At 50.3% G+C, this 21,959-nt stretch overlaps 1 protein-coding gene across 1 annotated transcript in view; it reads left to right on the forward strand.

The window, feature by feature from the left end:
- Positions 1-17,900: 17,900 nt before the first annotated feature.
- The window catches only part of LOC122944627 (macrophage receptor MARCO-like), a 142,575-nt gene continuing 138,516 nt past the window's right edge, over positions 17,901-21,959 (forward strand). Inside the window, exon 1 of the mRNA XM_044303093.1 lies at positions 17,901-18,190. Within this exon, the coding sequence (XP_044159028.1) occupies positions 18,010-18,190 (181 nt within the window). The 5' untranslated portion in view covers positions 17,901-18,009. The remainder of the gene's footprint in view (positions 18,191-21,959) is intronic.

Consider the following 21,959-nt stretch of genomic DNA (forward strand, 5'->3'; position numbering starts at 1 on the left):
GGGTATTGAAATTGATACCAGCTTGATGGTTTTTCGCCTACCAAGCGACAAATTACACAAATTATCGGCCTTGATTTTGGGTTGCATGTCGGTGAAATCGGTGACACTAAGACAAATGCAGGAGCTGTTAGGATTATTGGTGTTTGCTTGTCGCATCATGCCGATGGCTCGGGTTTTTTCTCGTAGACTATCTCTGTCCACGCGCGGGGTAAAAAAGCCTTCTCACCACATCCGGCTGACCAAGCAGCTGAAATTGGATTTGCAGGTCTGGAAATCCTTTTTAAGCCAGTATAATGGCCACACGTGTTATCAATCCGTAGAAATTGCATCCCCGGATTTGTCATTATTTACGGATGCTGCTGGGTCTACCGGTTTTGGTGCAATATTTGGCCAGGAGTGGTGCGCTGCACCATGGCCTGACGCTTGGCGATCCCGGGGCCTTTGTACCAACATCACTTTACTGGAGTTATTTCCGATTATTGTAGCCGTCAACGTATGGGGACCCGGTTTTCGGAACCAGCGAGTCTGCTTTTACACGGACAACATGGCGGTGGTCTACTGTATTAACTCTTTAACCTCTTCTTCCCTGCCAGTGCTATCGCTACTCCGGCACCTGGTCCTCCGATGCCTAGAATTCAATATCTGGTTCCGAGCTCGGCATGTGCCAGGCGTACACAACCCTATAGCTGACGCTCTCTCTCGCTTTCGTTGGCAGGAATTCAGGTCCCTGTTGCCGGAGGCATCCAGAGAGGGGATCCCGTGTCCGACAGCGCTTTGGGATTTGCCGACCGGCGATTGATGAATATGGTCCAAGCTTCTGTGGCACCAGCCACATGGTCAGCGCATGGTAAGGCGTGGGCAGAATGGAGGGCAGTGGCAGAGGAGTTGGCGAATGTTATATTGCCTGAGGCATGTTTACAGGTGACCATTGCTTATATTCTGTCTCTGAGAGCTAAAGGAGTTAGCGCTTTGGTTGCGCAGCGAAGATTATGGGGTGTTTCATTTTACCTTAAAATGCGAGGTTGGCAGGACGTGACGCAGCATTTCTTAATCAGGCAGGCTGTTAAGGGTTGGCGTAAGGAGCATGTGCGCCGCGAATGCCGCCGCCCGGTATCATTTGCTTTGTTAATAACCATGTGTCAATTACTGCCCTCCATTTGTTCGTCCCTGTTTGAGGTATGTTTGTTTAGGGCCGCTTTTTGCTTAGCCTTTTTTGCTGCCCTCCGTATAGGTGAGTTAGTGTCCCCTTCCATTATCCGCCCAGGAGGGCTGTCGATGACAGATGTGTTCATCAGTGACTCCGCATTAAGGATCTTCATCAGGCGCTCCAAAACAGATGTTTTGGCACGCGGGGCCTGGCTTCCATTGCACAAGATTGGCGGCCCAGCTTGCCCCCATGCGGCTGTAGCCTAGTTCGCATCAATTCGACCTGAGGGTGCTAGCTTCCTTATACACGAGGATGGTACCCCCCTTACGCGTTTTCAATTCAGATCCATATTCCGCCGTTGCTTGCTTTTGCTGCATTTACCAGTTTTGGAATTCGGCACGCACTCTTTCAGAATTGGTGCGGCCACGGAGGCGGCTCGGGCCGGGTTGCCAGAGGCCGAGGTTCAGAGGATTGGCCGTTGGAAATCGGACTGTTTTGCTTCCTATGTGCGACCTCATTTATTGATTTGATTTTCTTTTAGACGCAGCTCAGATTACGGTATGTTTCATTGGACATTCATACATTTTCTGGGCGGGACAGAGAGCGGAAAGTCGTCCAGGTGGCCGATGCCTTGGCTTCCGGAATATACAAGCACGTTGGCGAGGGGTCCGTGGATTACGTTGGTCTCAGGTTCTCCCGGAGGCGGTGGAATGCAGTCATCTAGTGCGATCCCCGGTGATATTAGTTATACATGCTGGTGGAAATGATCTGTGTTTGTTGAAAATAGCGGAACTGATCACGTTGATCAGAGCTGATTTAGAGAGACTTTTATTGTGGCGATTATTGTGTGGTCAGAAATCATTCCCAGGGTCACGTGGCAAGGTGCTAGGGATGCTACGGCCATAGAGAGGGCCAGGCGCACGGTCAATAACCGTGTTTCACGTTTTATACGGTCCAGAGCAGGGGTAGTGGTGCGTCATCGACAGTTAGAGGGAGATAACGGGCGGTTAATGCGTCCTGACGGTGTCCATTTAAATGACATAGGCTTAGACATTTTCTTGTCCGGGTTACAGGATGGAATTGAGCAGGCCCAGTTCTTGTTGGGTGGGGGTCGGTGCGCCGTGTAGGAATACACGGGCCCCTCCGTGGAGGTCGGTGATAAATGAAAAATGGAGAAGAAGGCGGACTTGCCCACAGAGGGAGTCTGTGGGGCATACCGCTTCTGGAGACTCCAAATTTGTTGATGTTTGGTTCAAGTATAAAATAAAAGTTGGTTTGATAAAGAGATGAGGAATAAAGCTGTGACCGACTCTTACCCAACAAAAGAAGGTGTCATGTCTTTATTCTAGCTGCTAAGTGATAAAAGGGTATCGGCTTCATTCTCCACAGTCTTAGCGGCGCCGAGGGGGTTAAGTGAAGGCGCCTAGGACTGGGGAGACGGAGATAAAAGGGTTAAGGAGAGGCAGCTAGCAAGGTATGGGCAGGTGCCAAGATTCGAAGGGGGGTAGCTTCCCATACATGTGGGCCGGCTATTATATATTCGGCTCTCACTATACCTCCCCCCCCCCCCTGTTTCCTGATTGGTAGGGAGAGGTGGTAGGCGCCGCATAGGTTATAGAGGAGGTCTGGCAGTGGCTCTGCCTCTTCCTCTACGGCTACAGCAGACAGCTCCCCACCCCCCCGCCCTGGTTGCGATGATCAATGGTTCAAATGTTTGTTGTTTCAATTTCAGGTTATGATACTAAGTCACAGCGGAGGTGTGGAGGTCGGTGATAAATGAAAAATGGAGAAGAAGGCGGACTTGCCCACAGAGGGAGTCTGTGGGGCATACCGCTTCTGGAGACTCCAAATTTGTTGATGTTTGGTTCAAGTATATAATAAAAGTTGGTTTGATAAAGAGATGAGGAATAAAGCTGTGACCGACTCTTACCCAACAAAAGAAGGTGTCATGTCTTTATTCTAGCTGCTAAGTGATAAAAGGGTATCGGCTTCATTCTCCACAGTCTGGACCCCCTGGCACCCTGCACACATAAATGCACAGTATAGCTTTACCTGATATGTATTGGATGCCAGGGCCATGCCCACATGTGGCGAGTGGCGGTGCATTATACACAGCAGCACGGTGTCCGGTACTCACAAAGACGTGGTAGACAAATGCCCAGCCCCGGGGTCTCTCCAGCACGTTGCACAGGTAGTTATGCAGCCTCCGGTACTTCACGTTCCTCCGGCAGCTCTGGCTGCTGTTGTACGACAGCGGCTTCCCCAATAAGCTCATGCGAGCTCCCTGCTTCCCCCGGCGGCTCTCCTGCAAGCCCCCTCCTGGTCCCACACCGCTGCCCCTGCCAGTGTCACCGGTGCCCAGGAGAAGCAGCCCATCCCCTCTACTGGAGTTCAACAGCACCCTGTTGCCCCGACTCCACATCTTTCGTGCCGTAGTAACGGTCCCTGCCCCTGCCTTTACCTCCAGAGCTGCTTTTTATCCAGAGCCCAGAGCCTCCCACATCACCTCCACTATGGTTGCGGGACATGGCATCACCGGCGTGGGCACAGAGGGCTCTGGGTGCATGCACAGAGCAGACCTGGGGACAGGGTGGCAGCGCTTCCTGGCTTCAGACTGTCAGATCTGATCACAAGTTGGCACCAGCCATACATACAGGAAGGCTCTGTGTGCAGGGTGCCAGGGGTGTCCAGCAGTGTCTGTCACTTGGAGATGTCAGGGGCAGAGCTCCTGGAGACACGACGTATCCTCATCCACACACTCTTCTGTGTGATTCCTCTGCTCTGTCACATGAAGCCACATATTCTTCTCCAAAGTACAAGCCCTCCTCAGTCAATCTGATTCCCTGCCCTCTGTGGAGGCACCATGCCCAGCAGGTCCTTTGTACAGCACAGTGACACCAGGTTACACACCAAGATGTTCTCCACTCCCAGCCCCTGACAACCTGTGTGACACCCTTTCACAAAGTGCTACCTCCAGCCGGAGCCCTGCTGTCAACTGCCCCAATCTCCTTGCTGTGATGTATAAAGAAGCATGTGAGGGTTACAGAGTGCCCATGGAGCCCACATCCTAGAAGCGGATCTGCCCAGCCGATGCCACTCCTGGAGAGTCCCTTGCTGCTCTCTGTACAGGAGGGGACAGTGATCACACTCTCTGCATCCAGCAGGCTGCTCAGCCTCCACACAGGCAGCTCCCAGCAGTCTACTGTGCCTTCATACATAGAAGCCTGGAGGTCACTTCCAGGCAGCTGAAACTCCATGCATGATGGTCAGAGTGGCTGTGAGAAGCTTGGAGCCCACCACCTCCAGGCAGCTGAAACTCCATGCATGATGGTCAGGGTGGCTGTGAGAAGCTTGAAGCCCACCACCTCCAGGCAGCTGAAACTCCATGCATGAAGGTCAGAGTGGCTGTGAGAAGCTTGGAGCCCACCACCTCCAGGCAGCTGAAACTCCATGCATGAAGGTCAGAGTGGCTGTGAGAAGCTTGGAGCCCACCACCTCCAGGCAGCTGAAAGTCCATGCATGATGGTCAGAGTGGCTGTGAGAAGCTTGGAGCCCACCACCTCCAGGCAGCTGCACTTCAACAACTTTTCCAGGAGAACCCAGCAACTCTGTGACAGCAGGAAGGGGTTGCCAGTCACTCACTTGTCCCTGTGCAGCCTGCAGCTCCAGTCCTTCTCCTGGTGCTGCTGCTGACATACATTCAAGGGGGACAGAAGGGGAAGGGGGTGAGGAAGAGGAGGACAGAGGGGGAAGGCCAGGTACTTACAGGAGGACTATATCTGAGTATAAATTAAAGGGGTTGTTCGGGTTCAGAGCTGAACCCGGACATCCCTCCATTTTCACCCAGGCAGGCCTTCTGACTTGAGCATCGGAGCAGTTCATGCTCCGATGCTCTCCTTTGCCCTGCGCTAAATCGCGCAGGGCAAAGGCATTTTTTGAAGATCTGGTGACAACCCGGGCTCTCCATGGGGCTGCCAGGAACCCCGGTGACGTCAACGGCACTGATGGCTGGGATTTAGCGCTGCCCTAGCCAGTAAAACGGTAATATGAACAATGGGGTTCTACAAAAGAGCTATTGTGGGGCAAAGTTCATATTCGTGTTTACACACGTGTTTTAAAATGAACGCTTTCCCCTTTTATAAACAAGTAAATAATGACGCAACGTTGTGGGGCTGGTGTGCAACTTTTTCCAGGGCTGGTTTTTATCCCCAGTCCGGCCCTGCCTGCACCAGATCTATCACAGGGGCCCCGGCTGATGATACATTACCTCCTTATACCGGGGTCTAGTCCTGCACCAGATCTATCACAGGGGCCCCGGCTGATGATACATTACCTCCTTATACCGGGGTCTAGTCCTGCACCAGATCTATCACAGGGGCCCCGGCTGATGATACATTACCCTCTTATACCGGGGTCTAGCCCTGCACCAGATCTATCACAGGGGCCCCGGCTGATGATACATTACCCTCTTATACCGGGGTCTAGTCCTGCACCAGATCTATCACAGGGGCCCCGGCTGATGATACATTACCTCCTTATACCGGGGTCTAGTCCTGCACCAGATCTATCACAGGGGCCCCGGCTGATGATACATTACCTCCTTATACTGGGGTCTAGACCTGCACCAGATCTATCACAGGGGCCCCGGCTGATGATACATTACCTCCTTATACTGGGGTCTAGTCCTGCACCAGATCTATCACAGGGGCCCCGGCTGATGATACATTACCTCCTTATACCGGGGTCTAGTCCTGCACCAGATCTATCACAGGGGCCCCGGCTGATGATACATTACCTCCTTATACCGGGGTCTAGACCTGCACCAGACCTATCACAGGGGCCCCGGCTGATGATACATTACCTCCTTATACCGGGGTCTAGACCTGCACCAGATCTATCACAGGGGCCCCGGCTGATGATACATTACCTCCTTATACTGGGGTCTAGTCCTGCACCAGATCTACCACAGGGGCCCCGGCTGATGATACATTACCTCCTTATACCGGGGTCTAGTCCTGCACCAGATCTATCACAGGGGCCCCGGCTGATGATACATTACCTCCTTATACCGGGGTCTAGACCTGCACCAGATCTATCACAGGGGCCCCGGCTGATGATACATTACCTCCTTATACTGGGGTCTAGCCCTGCACCAGATCTATCACAGGGGCCCCGGCTGATGATACATTACCTCCTTATACTGGGGTCTAGACCTGCACCAGATCTATCACAGGGGCCCCGGCTGATGATACATTACCTCCTTATACCGGGTCTAGTCCTGCACCAGATCTATCACAGGGGCCCCGGCTGATGATACATTACCTCCTTATACTGGGGTCTAGTCCTGCACCAGATCTATCACAGGGGCCCCGGCTGATGGTACATTACCTCCTTATACCGGGGTCTAGTCCTGCACCAGATCTATCACAGGGGCCCCGGCTGATGATACATTACCTCCTTATACCGGGGTCTAGACCTGCACCAGATCTATCACAGGGGCCCCGGCTGATGATACATTACCTCCTTATACCGGGGTCTAGTCCTGCACCAGATCTATCACAGGGGCCCCGGCTGATGATACATTACCTCCTTATACCGGGGTCTAGTCCTGCACCAGATCTATCACAGGGGCCCCGGCTGATGATACATTACCTCCTTATACCGGGGTCTAGTCCTGCACCAGATCTATCACAGGGGCCCCGGCTGATGATACATTACCTCCTTATACCGGGGTCTAGTCCTGCACCAGATCTATCACAGGGGCCCCGGCTGATGATACATTACCTCCTTATACTGGGGTCTAGACCTGCACCAGATCTATCACAGGGGCCCCGGCTGATGATACATTACCTCCTTATACCGGGGTCTAAACCTGCACCAGATCTATCACAGGGGCCCCGGCTGATGATACATTACCTCCTTATACCGGGGTCTAGTCCTGCACCAGATCTATCACAGGGGCCCCGGCTGATGATACATTACCTCCTTATACTGGGGTCTAGACCTGCACCAGATCTATCACAGGGGCCCCGGCTGATGATACATTACCTCCTTATACCGGGGTCTAAACCTGCACCAGATCTATCACAGGGACCCCGGCTGATGATACATTACCTCCTTATACCGGGGTCTAGACCTGCACCAGATCTATCACAGGGGCCCCGGCTGATGATACATTACCTCCTTATACCGGGGTCTAGTCCTGCACCAGATCTATCACAGGGGCCCCGGCTGATGATACATTACCTCCTTATACCGGGGTCTAGTCCTGCACCAGATCTATCACAGGGGCCCGGCTGATGGTACATTACCTCCTTATACTGGGGTCTAGTCCTGCACCAGATCTATCACAGGGGCCCCGGCTGATGGTACATTACCTCCTTATACCGGGGTCTAGACCTGCACCAGATCTATCACAGGGGCCCCGGCTGATGATACATTACCTCCTTATACCGGGGTCTAGACCTGCACCAGACCTATCACAGGGGCCCCGGCTGATGATACATTACCTCCTTATACCGGGGTCTAGACCTGCACCAGATCTATCACAGGGGCCCCGGCTGATGATACATTACCTCCTTATACCGGGGTCTAGTCCTGCACCAGATCTATCACAGGGGCCCCGGCTGATGATACATTACCTCCTTATACTGGGGTCTAGTCCTGCACCAGATCTATCACAGGGGCCCCGGCTGATGATACATTACCTCCTTATACCGGGGTCTAGACCTGCACCAGATCTAGTCTCCCCATATTATGCCACCGCCCAATCCTCCAGAGTCACACCGTTTTTCTGTTAAGACACTGACTTTGCTCAACTAGGTGCTGAATATTTCTGTTAACTTTAGTGTTCCAAATGGTGCCATATATTGGTGCAATTTATGTCAAAACCTAGGTAGACTCACATTAGTAAATGGAAGATTCAGCCCGCACAACCCCTAGCAGGTGCAGATTGCTATGGTGAAATACAGATACAAACGTAAAAACACAAAATGCAATCGCACTCTGCACCCAGCGCTCTGCCTTTATGCTGGATGTTGAATAAGGCATTGGTGTACATTTTGGCCAAAGCGTAATAAGCCACTCACCACGTCAAGGTCGCCTTCATGAGTGGTCCCTAACACTAGTTCCTACCCTTTATGGGCCATGACAGCGACACAAAGTCCAGGGAGCGCAGGTACAGCATGCACGCCAAGCAGGGCTGCCATCAGAAATTTTGGGGCCCCTTACACAGCTCAAGGCCTGGGCCCCCCCCTCCTACCCCGCCCCTTTAGAATCCGTCCTGACTCCACCTCCCCTCCACCCCCAATTTCATAATTTTTTTTACAACTACAAAGACAGTAAAAAGTGATAATCAGTGATTTCAGTAAGGAATTCATTTTTGACCAAATAATATGAAGCCGCTACCACGACAAGGTCGCCCCTCCACTAACACTAACTGCACTCCCTGTTCTAATCTGCCCAGCAATCTTCCCCTGGCACATTTAAAAAAAAAAAAAAAAAAAAAGCACAAGGTTTACTGTTACAGTGTTATGGGGGAATCTGTGGATGACTGACACTGTTATGGGGGGATCTGTGGATGACGTACTGTTATGGGGGAATCTGTGGAGGACTTACTCTTATGGGGGGAATATGTGGATGACACACTGTTATGGGGGAATCTGTGGATGACACTGTTATGGGGGAATCTGTGGATGACACACTGTTATAGGGGAATCTGTGGATGACACTGTTATGGGGGATCTGTGGATGACACACTGTTATGGGGGATCTGTGGATGACACACTGTTATGGGGGAATCTGTGGATGACACACTGTTATGGGGGAATCTGTGGATGACGTACTGTTATAGGGGAATCTGTGGATGACACTGTTATGGGGGATCTGTGGATGACACACTGTTATGGGGGATCTGTGGATGACACACTGTTATGGGGGATCTGTGGATGACACACTGTTATGGGGGGATCTGTGGATGACACACTGTTATGGGGGAATCTGTGGATGACACTGTTATGGGGGATCTGTGGATGACGCACTGTTATGGGGGGATCTGTGGATGACACACTGTTATGGGGGAATCTGTGGATGATGTACTGTTATGGGGGATCTGTGGATGACAGATTGCTATGGGAGGTCTGTGGGTGACGCACTGTTATGAGGGATCTGTGGATGACACTGTTATGGGGGATCTGTGGGTGACGCACTGTTATGGGGGGATCTGTGGATGACACACTGTTATGGGGGAATCTGTGGATGATGTACTGTTATGGGGGATCTGTGGATGACAGATTGCTATGGGAGGTCTGTGGGTGACGCACTGTTATGAGGGATCTGTGGATGACACTGTTATGGGGGATCTGTGGGTGACGCACTGTTATGGGGAATCTGTGGATGACGCACTGTTATGGGGGATCTGTGGATGACAGATTGCTATGGGAGGTCTGTGGATGACGCACTGTTATGAGGGATCTGTGGATGACACTGTTATGGGGGATCTGTGGGTGACGCACTGTTATGGGGAATCTGTGGGTGACGCACTGTTATGGGGGATCTGTGGATGACACACTGTTATGGGGGGATCTGTGGATGACACACTGTTATGGGGGGATCTGTGGGTGACGCACTGTTATGGGGGATCTGTGGATGACACACTGTTAAGGGGGATCTGTGGATGACACACTGTTATGGGGGGGTCTGTGGATGACACATTGTTATGGGGGATCTGTGGGTGACACACTGTTATGGGGAATCTGTGGGTGACGCACTGTTATGGGGGATCTGTGGATGACACACTGTTATGGGGGATCTGTGGATGACACACTGTTATGGGGGGATCTGTGGATGACACACTGTTATGGGGGATCTGTGGGTGACGCACTGTTATGGGGGATCTGTGGATGACACACTGTTAAGGGGGATCTGTGGATGACGCACTGTTATGGGGGGGTCTGTGGGTGACGCACTGTTATGGGGGATCTGTGGATGACACACTGTTATGGGGGGATCTGTGGATGACACACTGTTATGGGGGGGTCTGTGGATGACACATTGTTATGGGGGATCTGTGGGTGACACACTGTTATGGGGGGTCTGTGGGTGACGCACTGTTATGGGGGATCTGTGGATGACACTCAACCACTCTCAAACCCAACTGGTCAAACTTGTTAAATGGATCCCAAACACAATATGCACAATAACACCCCCCACCCCCATCAACACTTAATTAACCCCTTCATGGCCTAAACATTTTTTTCAAAGCTAAATAGGGCTGTGTGGGCTGGCAAGGGAGGGGTTAATAACAATGATGGAGGATCATGGCCCTGTGGGATAATCCAGAAAACAGCTTTGCATTTTACCCCCGAGCAAAGACCCCACAACAAGTTGGACATGTAGTACTTTTAGTCCGGCGGCCTTTCGCCATGCACTGCCGTGCTGGGCCGGAGCTCCACCCCCGTCCCCATTATAGTCAATGGGGATGGAGCGGCGGTCCGGCGAAATAACGGCAGGACGGATCTGACAGGGTGAACAACCTGTCGGATCCGTCCTGCCGCTAGTGTGAAAGTAGCCTTACAATCTCATGGCTTCTGAGCAACAGATCGCGTGGTCTTCACAGTCATCTGTCCCTTCTCTTATCTCTCTGCTCCTGTCCCTTAATCCTTATCACTGCTGCAACAAAAGCCTCAGCCTCAGTGTAAACAGTTCTAGTGACTCGCGGCTCTTTTAACTCAATGAATCGAATGAGTCTCTAACTAAGTCTGATCTTTAGATTATTTTATAGGGTTTCTACCACATCGTTTTGACATAATTAGCTGTCAGACAGTAGCGATCCGCTAGTGTCTGCTCTACCAAACAATGCTATTATAATAGCTTTTTGTGCAGCCGTTTCCATAAAAAACAAACTTTTATTGATATGCTAATGAGCCTCTAGGTGCTATGGGGGCGTCTTTTCAGCACCTAGAGGCTCGGTCTACCTTCACAAAATGCCGCCCAGCGCGTCCCTCCAGCACGCCCATCTCCTCTGGAATGCGATCCTACCTCTGAGTCAGCGGACGAATTCTCGCGTCTGCGCCGTGCGCGTCTGTCTTCGGCGCAGTAAATGTCTGACCGCTGCCTGCACAGACATCTCGGTCATCGGCGCAGGCGCAGTGAATGTCTGACCGCTCCCTGCACAGACATCTCCACTGCGCCTGCGCCGATGACCGAGATGTCTGTGCAGGCAGTGGTCAGACATTCACTGCGCTGAAGACAGATGCACCGAAGACAGAGGTAGGATCACATTCCAGAGGAGATGGGCGGGCTGGAGGGACGCGCTGGGCGGCATTTTGTGAAGGTAGACCGAGCCTCTAGGGGCTAAAAAGACGCCCCCATAGCACCTAGAGGCTCATTAGCATATCAATAAATGTTAATTTGTTATGGAAACGGCTGCACAAAAAGCTATTATAATAGCATTGTTTGGTAGAGCAGACACTAGCGGATCGCTAGTGTCTGACAGCTAATTATGTCTAAACGATGTGGTAGAAACCCTTTAACCTGTGACTCATTCGATTCTTTCTTAGACTCCCTGCACTTGTGTCAGTGACTCAGAGCTGCTAGTGCTTGCCTTGCCTCAGCTCTGATTGGTTAGTGGGCGGGGAGGGGCGGGGCTGGCAGAAGCAGCTTCCACTCTAGGATCAGATTACACTCCTCCTGAGTCCCTCCCTGCTGCCAGCGGCTCTGCTATTGTGTGCTGTGACTCACTGACTCAGGTCTGATTGGTTGGTGGGCGGGAAGGGGAGGGGCTGGCAGAAGCAGCTTCCACTCTAGGATCAGATTACACTCCTCCCGAGCCCCTCCCCTCCCTGCTGCCAGCGGCTCTGCTATTGTGTGCTGTGACTCACTGACTCAGCTCTGATTGGTTGGTGGGCGGGGAGGGGCTGGCAGAAGCAGCTTCCACTCTAGGATCAGATTACACTCCTCCCGAGTCCCTCCCCTCCCTGCTGCCAGCGGCTCTGCTATTGTGTGCTGTGACCGAGCTGACTCAGCTCTGATTGGTTGGTGGGCGGGGAGGGGAGGGGCTGGCAGAAGCAGCTTCCACTCTAGGATCAGATTACACTCCTCCCGAGTCCCTCCCCTCCCTGCTGCCAGCGGCTCTGCTATTGTGTGCTGTGACCGAGCTGACTCAGCTCTGATTGGTTGGTGGGCGGGGAGGGGAGGGGCTGGCAGAAGCAGCTTCCACTCTAGGATCAGATTACGCTCCTCCCGAGCCCCTCCCCTCCCTGCTGCCAGCGGCTCTGCTATTGTGTGCTGTGACTCACTGACTCAGCTCTGATTGGTTGGTGGGCGGGGAGGGGAGGGGCTGGCAGAAGCAGCTTCCACTCTAGGATCAGATTACACTCCTCCCGAGTCCCTCCCTGCTGCCAGCGGCTCTGCTATTGTGTGCTGTGTGACTCACAGACTCAGACTGAGCGGCTTCACACGGATCGGTTCAGTGAACTGAATCGATTCAAATGAATGATTCGTTCATGAACTGGACATCACTAGCAAGGAATGATCAATTGCCCCCCTCTAGCGATGCAATAAAGTTCAACTCAAGTCACTGACCAATGAGAGGGGGTAAAAAAAAATATATATATATATATTTTTTTTTACATTGAAGCTGGCCGGGCCCCCCCCAGGGTCTGGGCCCCTTACTGGGGTATCGGCTGTACCCCCCTGATGGCGGCCCTGACGCCAAGCACACTCTGTTTTTAACCCCGTCCGGTGCCATTACAGCAATCTGCACCTGCTAGGGGTTGTGCGGGCTGAATCTTCCATATTTTTTCTTTGTAGTACGTATTGGAGGCGTGGCGATCTCCATGCAGTCATGCACACCTGACCAGTTAGTCTGCCCTGGAAGCTGGTTTTAAAGTCAGTATAAAACTGAGTCTGCTTATATAGCACCTACCAGTATCCATTAGGCTCCAGGAGAAGTATATAGTGGGCTCAGCATGCATGTTGGTACTTGCATCCCTGGATCCGATGAAAGCTGTAATGGCACTGGACGGGGTTAAAAGCAAAGTGTGCTTGGCGTGCATGCTGTACCTGCGCTCCCTGGACTTTATGTGGCTGTCATGGCCCATAAAGGGTAGGAACTAGTGTTAGGGACCACTCATGAAGGCGACCTTGACGTGGTGAGTGGCTTATTACGCTTTGGCCAAAATGTACACCAATGCCTTATTCAACATCCAGCATAAAGGCAGGGCAGAGCGCTGGGTGCAGAGTGCGATTGCATTTTGTGTTTTCACATTAGTAAATGTCTGCCGTGGCATCTAAGCTTGGATTGATGGACAGCCAGGTCTTTAGCTTTTGTCGCCTTCTTCATCTTTGTCTCTCTACAAGACGTCTTCTGAAGGTTTTGTGCTTAGAGGCATCATTCGCGCTAACCAATTTTTCTTGAGCAGAGTAGGTTAGAATAGTTTTTTCAGTAACCAGGCCTTGTGTGCCTCTCTTTAGTGACAAAAACAACTCTGAGACCCCCACACGTTTATTCTCATCCCCTTAGACACCATTTTCCAACTAGAATGTGTCGTTTCTGAAGAAACCACAAGATGTTGGCTTGAAATCTGATTGGCTGTTGGTGGCTCCACACACTTTTTTGAAATTTAATCCCATTCCTCCAGTGACCAACTGCGCCAAGTTTGAAGACTATGCCAATCAAAGTCTAAGAGCAGCGGCAGTTTGAATTTTTCCCATTTAAACACATGGCTGAAATTTGATTGGCCGTTGTAAACTCCACCCACTTTTATAAATTTTGACCTTTGTCTCACACTGACCCACCCTGCCGAGTTTGGGTGCTGTGGCTTAAATACTATGAGAATGACAACTGTTTAAAGGTTTCTTATTGAAGTCAATAGGGAAAATCTGATTGGTTGTTTGTGGCTCCGCCCACTTTTTAGCATCCCCAAAATGAGGTATACATTGTCACAGTCCTCCAGTGACCAACTGTGCCGAGTTTCAGAACCCTGCCATTAACAGTCTAAGAGCAGCGGCAGTTTGAATTTTTCCCATTTAAACAAATAGCTGAAATTTGATTGGCCGTTGTAGACCCCGCCCACTTTTAAAAATTTTTGACCCCAGTCACCCAATGACCTACGGTGCCAAGTTTGGGGATTCTGGCTTTTGGAAATATTGTAACAATGACAGCAATTTAAAGGTTTCTCATTAAAGTCAATAACGAAAATCTGATTTGTTGTTGTTGGCTCCGCCCACTTTTTAAATTTTTGAAGCCAAAGTAATCTATGACCTGATTTCTGAGATTTGAAGCCCTTGACATCAATCATGGCAGCATTTTTCAATTTTCTGCATTTAATAATTTTCCCATTGAAATCAATCAAAGAAATCTCATTGGTTGTTTTTGGCCCCGCCCACTTTCCTGAATTTTAATCCTAATCCTAAATTGTCCAACTGTACCAAGTTTGGGGAGCCTGCCATTAACAGTCTAAGAGCAGCGGCAGTTTTACATTTTCCCATTAAAACATACACTACGTGCAGAATTATTAGGCAAATGAGTATTTTGACCACATCCTCCTCTTTCTGCATGTTGTCTTACTCCAAGCTGTATAGGCTCGAAAGCCTACTACCAATGAAGCATATTAGGTGATGTGCATCTCTGTAATGAGAAGGGGTGTGGTCTAATGACATCAACACCCTATATCAGGTGTGCATAATTATTAGGCAACTTCCTTTCCTTTGGCAAAATGGGTCAAAAGAAGGACTTGACAGGCTCAGAAAAGTCAGAAATAGTGAGATATCTTGCAGAGGGATGCAGCACTCTTAAAATTGCAAAGCTTCTGAAGCGCGATCATCGAACAATCAAGCGTTTCATTCAAAATAGTCAACAGGGTCGCAAGAAGCGTGTGGAAAAACCAAGGCGCAAAATAACTGCCCATGAACTGAGAAAAGTCAAGCGTGCAGCTGCCAAGATGCCACTTGCCACCAGTTTGGCCGTATTTCAGAGCTGCAACATCACTGGAGTGCCCAAAAGCACAAGGTGTGCAATACTCAGAGACATGGCCAAGGTAAGAAAGGCTGAAAGACGACCACCACTGAACAAGACACACAAGCTGAAACGTCAAGACTGGGCCAAGAAATATCTCAAGACTGATTTTTCTAAGGTTTTATGGACTGATGAAATGAGAGTGAGTCTTGATGGGCCAGATGGATGGGCCCGTGGCTGGATTGGTAAAGGGCAGAGAGCTCCAGTCCGACTCAGACGCCAGCAAGGTGGAGGTGGAGTACTGGTTTGGGCTGGTATCATCAAAGATGAGCTTGTGGGGCCTTTTCGGGTTGAGGATGGAGTGAAGCTCAACTCCCAGTCCTACTGCCAGTTTCTGGAAGACACCTTCTTCAAGCAGTGGTACAGGAAGAAGTCTGCATCCTTCGAGAAAAACATGATTTTCATGCAGGACAATGCTCCATCACACGCGTCCAAGTACTCCACAGCGTGGCTGGCAAGAAAGGGTATAAAAGAAGAAAATGTAATGACATGGCCTCCTTGTTCACCTGATCTGAACCCCATTGAGAACCTGTCGTCCATCATCAAATGTGAGATTTACAAGGAGGGAAAACAGTCCACCTCTCTGAACAGTGTCTGGGAGGCTGTGGTTGCTGCTGCACGCAATGTTGGTGGTGAACAGATCAAAACACTGACAGAATCCATGGATGGCGGCTTCTGAGTGTCCTTGCAAAGAAAGGTGGCTATATTGTCACTGATTTGTTTTTGTTTTGTTTTTGAATGTCAGAAATGTATATTTGTGAATGTTGAGATGTTATATTGGTCTCACTGGTAAAAATAAATAATTGAAATGGGTATATATTTGTTTTTTGTTAAGTTGCCTAATAATTATGCACAGTAATAGTCACCTGCACACACAGATATCCCCCTAAAATAGCTGAAACTAAAAACAAACTAAAAACTACTTCCAAAAATATTCAGCTTTGATATTAATGAGTTTTTGGGGTTCATTGAGAACATGGTTGTTGTTCAATAATAAAATTAATCCTCAAAAATACAACTTGCCTAATAATTCTGCACTCCCTGTATAGCTGAAATTTGATTGGCCGATGTAGACTCCGCCCACTTTTAAACATTTGAATTCTAGTCACCTATTAACCGAATATATTAAGTTTAACAACCCTGCCATTAACAATGTTGAAATGGCAGCAATTTAAAATTTTCTCATTGAAGTCAATAGGGAAAATCTGATTGGTTGTTTGTAGCTCCGCCCACTTTTTAATTAATGTCCCCAAAATGTGACAGAAATTTTCAGGTTGACCCCATGACTAAGTGACCCAAGTTTGGTGAGTTTCACTCCGAAGCTGTATGAGTGACAAACGTTTGCATTTTTCCAATAAAACTCTATGGGAGAAAAAAAGAGGTTTTCGGGGGCCCGCCCCAGGGGCCCGGAGGGTGGGATCGGTTAACAAAGCACAAGCAAGATCCTCGGGTATGTGCCGACCAAGAGTGCAAAGTTCGGTATTGATACTCCTAAATCTGTGGGAGGAGTAGCAATTTGAACGTCTCATTGTAGTCAATGGGGAGAATTTGATTGGTTCTGTGTGGCCACGCCCACATTTTCGGGTCTCCAAAATGTTCTAACAAATTGCGCGTTGATCCCATGACTAAGTGACCCAAGTTTGGTGGCTTTAGTTTAAAATCTGTGCGACTGGGAGCGATTTGAAAATTTTCCCTGTCAAAGTCAATGGGAAAAACGTGGATTGCTTAGCCGTGGACATTGTTAGTGGCAGCAGGGGTAGCTGAACGGTCTGATATAAGATTTGTGTAGGTGGCCTGAAAGTGAGGGAGTGGTGGCAGTTTAGAAATCATGTCCTGACTCCCACTCTAGCTTTGCCATTCATTCCTATGGGACAACTTTCGCCACAAGAACCACGATATTCCGTGAACCATTCGTCGAAACGTTCCACAAAGTAATAGCAATCCGATCGGGAACAATCCGCACGTTTCAGTATATTACTGTCTATGTAGTGTAAAAACTGTGGGAGGAGTTAGGGTGGCAAATTTGGCTATAATAATAAGAACTAGAAAAGGTACAATTTCTGGGGAAATTGTGTGATGTGTTCTTGCCTCCACCAGTAGCTTACAACTGGAGTGGGCGGAGTAACTGGGTGGAGTGTAGACTCCGCCCACTTTTATAAATTTTGACCTTTGTCTCACACTGACCCACCCTGCCGAGTTTGGGTGCTGTGGCTGAAATACTGTGAGAATGACAGCTGTTTAAAGGTTTCTTATCGAAGTCAATAGGGAAAATCTGATTGGTTGTTTGTAGCTCCACCCACTTTTTAGCGTCCCCCAAAATGAGATATACATTGGCACAGTCCTCCAGTGACCAACTGTGCCAAGTTTCAGAACCCTGCCATTAACAGTCTAAGAGCAGCGGCAGTTTGAATTTTTCCCATTTAAATAAATAACTGAAATGTGATTGGCCGTTGTAGACCCCGCCCACTTTTTAATTTTTTTTGACCCCAGTCACCCAATGACCTACGGTGCCAAGTTTGGGTATTCTGGCTTAAATACTGTGAGAATGACAGCAATTTAAAGGTTTCTCATTGAAGTCAATAACGAAAATCTGATTTGTTGTTGTTGACTCCGCCCACTTTTTCAATTTTTGAAGCCGAAGTAATCTATCACCTGATTTCTGAGATCTGAAGCCCCTGACATCAATCCTGCTTGCATCACTTCCTGTCAGCTGACCAGTGTGAGATCATCCCAGGTCCTGGAAGGTGAGAGCTGCAGGAAAGGCGTGGAGGCAGGGCCTGGAGGCCATCAGTGTTTGCCGGGGGGAGCGCTGCCCTTTCCCCAGGGGGTGGCGTTCTCTCCCGGTATGGACACCCGGGCTGCTGCCATCCGGCGTTCTATATCGGGCGGCCGCAACAGTGGCACGGCGATGGAAGCAGTGGATCTGACACAGGATACGCCTGCACCTGTGGTGTATGAAGTGGAGGTGGAGATAGAAGGCTCAGAGAGACCATGCAGTCCTGAGACATTGGACACAGCGTCTGAAGGTATGCAGCGATCGGGGGTAGTGTCGCAGCCAGGAGGAGGTAAGCGACATGGGACCTTTGTGAAGATTTTGCAATCCAGCGCCCCAGAGAGGAGCGCAGTGGGAAGGTTTGGCCCGGAGACCCGACTCTCGGGGAAGACCCGGGGAAATATTAAAAAAGGCAGGAGCTTGGACTCGACCCTTGACCAGGCCGGCGTCCATGGGGTTAAGCCCTGTGATGCAAAAATGTCCACTGCTGAACAAGTGGTGGGCAAGGTTAAAAAAGGTTTTGCTGCTGAACAAGCAGCGCGGAGGATGCCTGGCCCTAAAGTGTTAATGGACAAGATGCCGGTAAAGGAGTCCAGAAATGTGATTTCCAGGGTCAGTGGAGCAAATGTATCTCACCCTGGAGAGTCTGGTTTGTCTCACCTAGGTGGGGCTGGTATGGATAGGACCAAGGTGATTCACAACTGGGGTGTGCAAGGCCCCACAGATACTGCAGACATTTTTGCTTCAAGAGTGGTCTTTTATTTGAAGCTATATGATGAAATTAAAAAAGACTTGAGAAAAGTTAAATTAGAACAAAAAAAATATGAAGTTACAGGAGGGCTTATTGCCTAAGCGCAAAAAAACTTTTCTCTCCTCTAAGCTGGATAAGCTAGAGGAGGAGATAATGACACTGGAAGAAAGGAAACTGGCCATAGAAAAAAATGGCGGTCCATTTATGGAAAAATTCCAAAATGATAAACGGTTTAAAACCATGTCAGATGCTGAGTCTGGCTCTCCTGGTCCGTCAGGGCTGCGGACCAGGAGCCCGAGAAAAACAGCAATGGCGGAAAATTCTGGGCAGGACTCCTTGCCAGCAGGGCAGGGGGAACCCTTTTGGAGTCAGGGAGCGGCCTCCGGGGATGAAGGTGAGTCTGGTGGTTTGATATTGCAGAGCATCAGGCAGCTGGAATCCCCGGTAGCTAGGCTCTATTTTGGAGATGAGGAGATACCGGAAGAGGAAAAAGTAAAGGGAAAAAAAAATAGAACCAAAGTCGTGGAGAGAGAGGTGTTGGTATATGGCCATTCAAACACTTCAAAACCCGCTGCTGAGCCCAGCCTAGCTCCTGATGTGGAGTTAGGTTGTACAGAGCGGGAGATTATGGCTGCGGACAAGGAAAAGACGGACGAGGTGAGGGCGGACAAGGACGCGAAAAGGGCGGACAAGGTTGCGAAAAGGGCGGACAAGGTGGCTCCCTCTGCAGTAGTTGTGGCTCCTTCTGCGGGGGTGGTGGTGCCTGCAAAGGCACCACCAAGGTCAGGAGAACCAAGTGGGGAGAACCCGGCCAGTCTAGGGGGAGTGAGTGGTGGTTCCCGGGGTAAAAGTGATAAGCATGTGGTGAAAAGTGGAGTGAACGAGGTAAAAAGAGATATGAAAGGTAGTATGAAAGAAGGGGAGAATGGAGTCAGTAATGCAGGACCAAGTGTGGATGCAAGTGGGAACACAAAAGTAAGTGAAAATATGGAAGTGAGTGGGAATGATGTAAGTGGGAATGTTGTAGGCGGTGAAAATGTGGATATGGAAGAATATGATGAAAGGATTTTGTCTGCTGAGGATATGGAGAAATTGAGAAAAGAGGAGGAGGAGGAGGAAGAAAGGGTGAGACAGGGAAAAAAATATGCAAAATGTACGTATTCAAATATCGTTCAGCAGGGAACAAGGGACTCTTTGCCCACAGGATCTGGCAAGGGTAACTTGCAACGGCGCTTCTTGGGGGCCTTGAAAGAGGGTGCAGAGACCTCCATACAAGTAGAGGGTGAATCGGTTGACCTGTCTTTCTGGACGGAGAGACACGGGCTGAGAACCTTCCGAGAGCAGAAAGGGGGTGAGACCGTCTGGACTCACCCCACACCCGGGGGGGACCGTAGGAATGTGGCCCGTTTGTTTTGGAAAGGTGAGGAAGCAACACCTTCTAGGAAGACTGTTGTGGAGCTTTTCCTGCAGATGGGTTTTGAGGCGAAAGACATCTATGCCCTCATCCATCCCTACGGGACCAAGTTCTTTGATGTTAGCTTTGTCCGACCAGAGGGGCTTGAGCTCTTCTAGTCCAGATATGAGCTGATAAAGAGCACCCCGGAGTGGCAGGGTTTTGCCGTCCAGGCTATCACCCGCCAGAACAAGGTGAAGAAAGTGACTGTGTTAACTTGTAATGAGTCTCTTTCCAGTGTAGACATAGCGACCTGGCTGGGTCGCTACGGTGAAGTGGGCTACCCAGCCAAGGTCCTGGCACGAGCACGGTATTTGGTCTGGGGCCTGGACCTTTAACGTGATGTTAAGGGCCCAGGGAAATTCTGTTACCCATATCCCCTCCTCGGCCTTCATAGGGAGGGATCGGATAATGGTTTTTTACCAGGGGCAGCCAAAGGTCTGCCACAGGTGCGGCGACCCCACACACTTCAGTGCACAATGTAAGACCCAGAGGTGCGTGAGGTGTGGAGGGAGTGACCATCTTGCCGCAACATGTCGGAAGATCAGGTGTAACCTGTGTGGAGACCTGGGTCACCCGTTTAGTCGCTGTCCGCTTGCCTTTGCCAACCAGGCTCAGGGACAGGCTCAGAACCAGGCAGATACTAGCCGCAAGGCTGGGCCTGCAGTTGGTGAAGAGTCTGCTGCCGGGACTGGGCCGGCTGGTGAGGGGACAAGTGCCGGGGATCCCAGCACTGGAGGAAGCAAAAAGGATTCCGATAAGGTAAAAAGAATTACGGCAGCTAGGGTCAGGCGGCAGGAACAACGCCGCAAACAGAGGGAGCAGGAGGCAGCTGATCCCTCAACTGGTACCCTAGTTGAGAATCCGGCCAATAGTGGCCAAGATGACAGAGATGATGATGGGAACCCCGGAGTTCATCCCGAAGAGGCCAACCTCTCCGCTGTCTCTGTCTCCTCAGGTGGGGATAGTGTGGATGAGGAGGACAGTGAATGGTTGGTGAGGAGGAGTAACAAGCAGGGTAAGAAGAGAAACAGCAAGAGAGAGGGCAGGAAGGCCTCTCTTGAGTGGGATCCGTCCATCCCACTCTCCCTTGACCAGATACCAAGGAAGGTTTCGGCTGGTGCCCCTCTTGTGGAGGTCTCCAACCGGTACGGCGTCCTAAGCGATACCTCCGAGGCTGGCTTGGCTGAGGGGGAAGCGAGGGATGCAGTGCCGGAGGGTGAGAAGGCCTCCTCGCGGGTTGCCGGGCCTTGCCCTTCAGAGGGGAAACCTTCTGGAGGGGGGGCCAAGTCAGATCCTGTGGGCAAAGAGAAATGTGATATGGATGTCTCCAAATGCCTGAAAAGGCAGAAAGAAAGTGAGGAGTCAGATGGTTGTGATGGTGATGGTGAGGGTGGCGGTGGGGTTAAGAAGAAAGCTATCTAGTTCAATCACTTATGATGGCGGAACTCACCCTGTTGACGCTAGCAAGCATTAACGTTGCTAGCATTAAGTCAGACGTGGCTCGTTATGTGGCCTTTGATTTTTTCAGCCATTTTGATGCTGATATTTTATTTTTGCAAGAGACCTGGTTGACTTCCATGGAGTTGATAGAAAAAGCAAAGAGAGAGTGGAGGCATGGTCCATCTTTCTGGTCTCTTGCGGCCGAACCACGTAGCGGGGTAGCGGTACTTTTTAAAACCGCTGGAAGAGTGGAATGCAGTAAAGTAATTGAACTAGAAATGGGAAGGTGCCTGATCCTGGATGTGCTCATGGGAGGACAAGAGCTGAGGCTCATTAACATCTATGGTCCACAAACTGTGTGGGATCGTAAATGTC

Source organism: Bufo gargarizans, chromosome 8 (assembly GCF_014858855.1).
Source record: "Bufo gargarizans isolate SCDJY-AF-19 chromosome 8, ASM1485885v1, whole genome shotgun sequence".
Classification (NCBI taxonomy): Eukaryota; Metazoa; Chordata; class Amphibia; order Anura; family Bufonidae; genus Bufo; species Bufo gargarizans.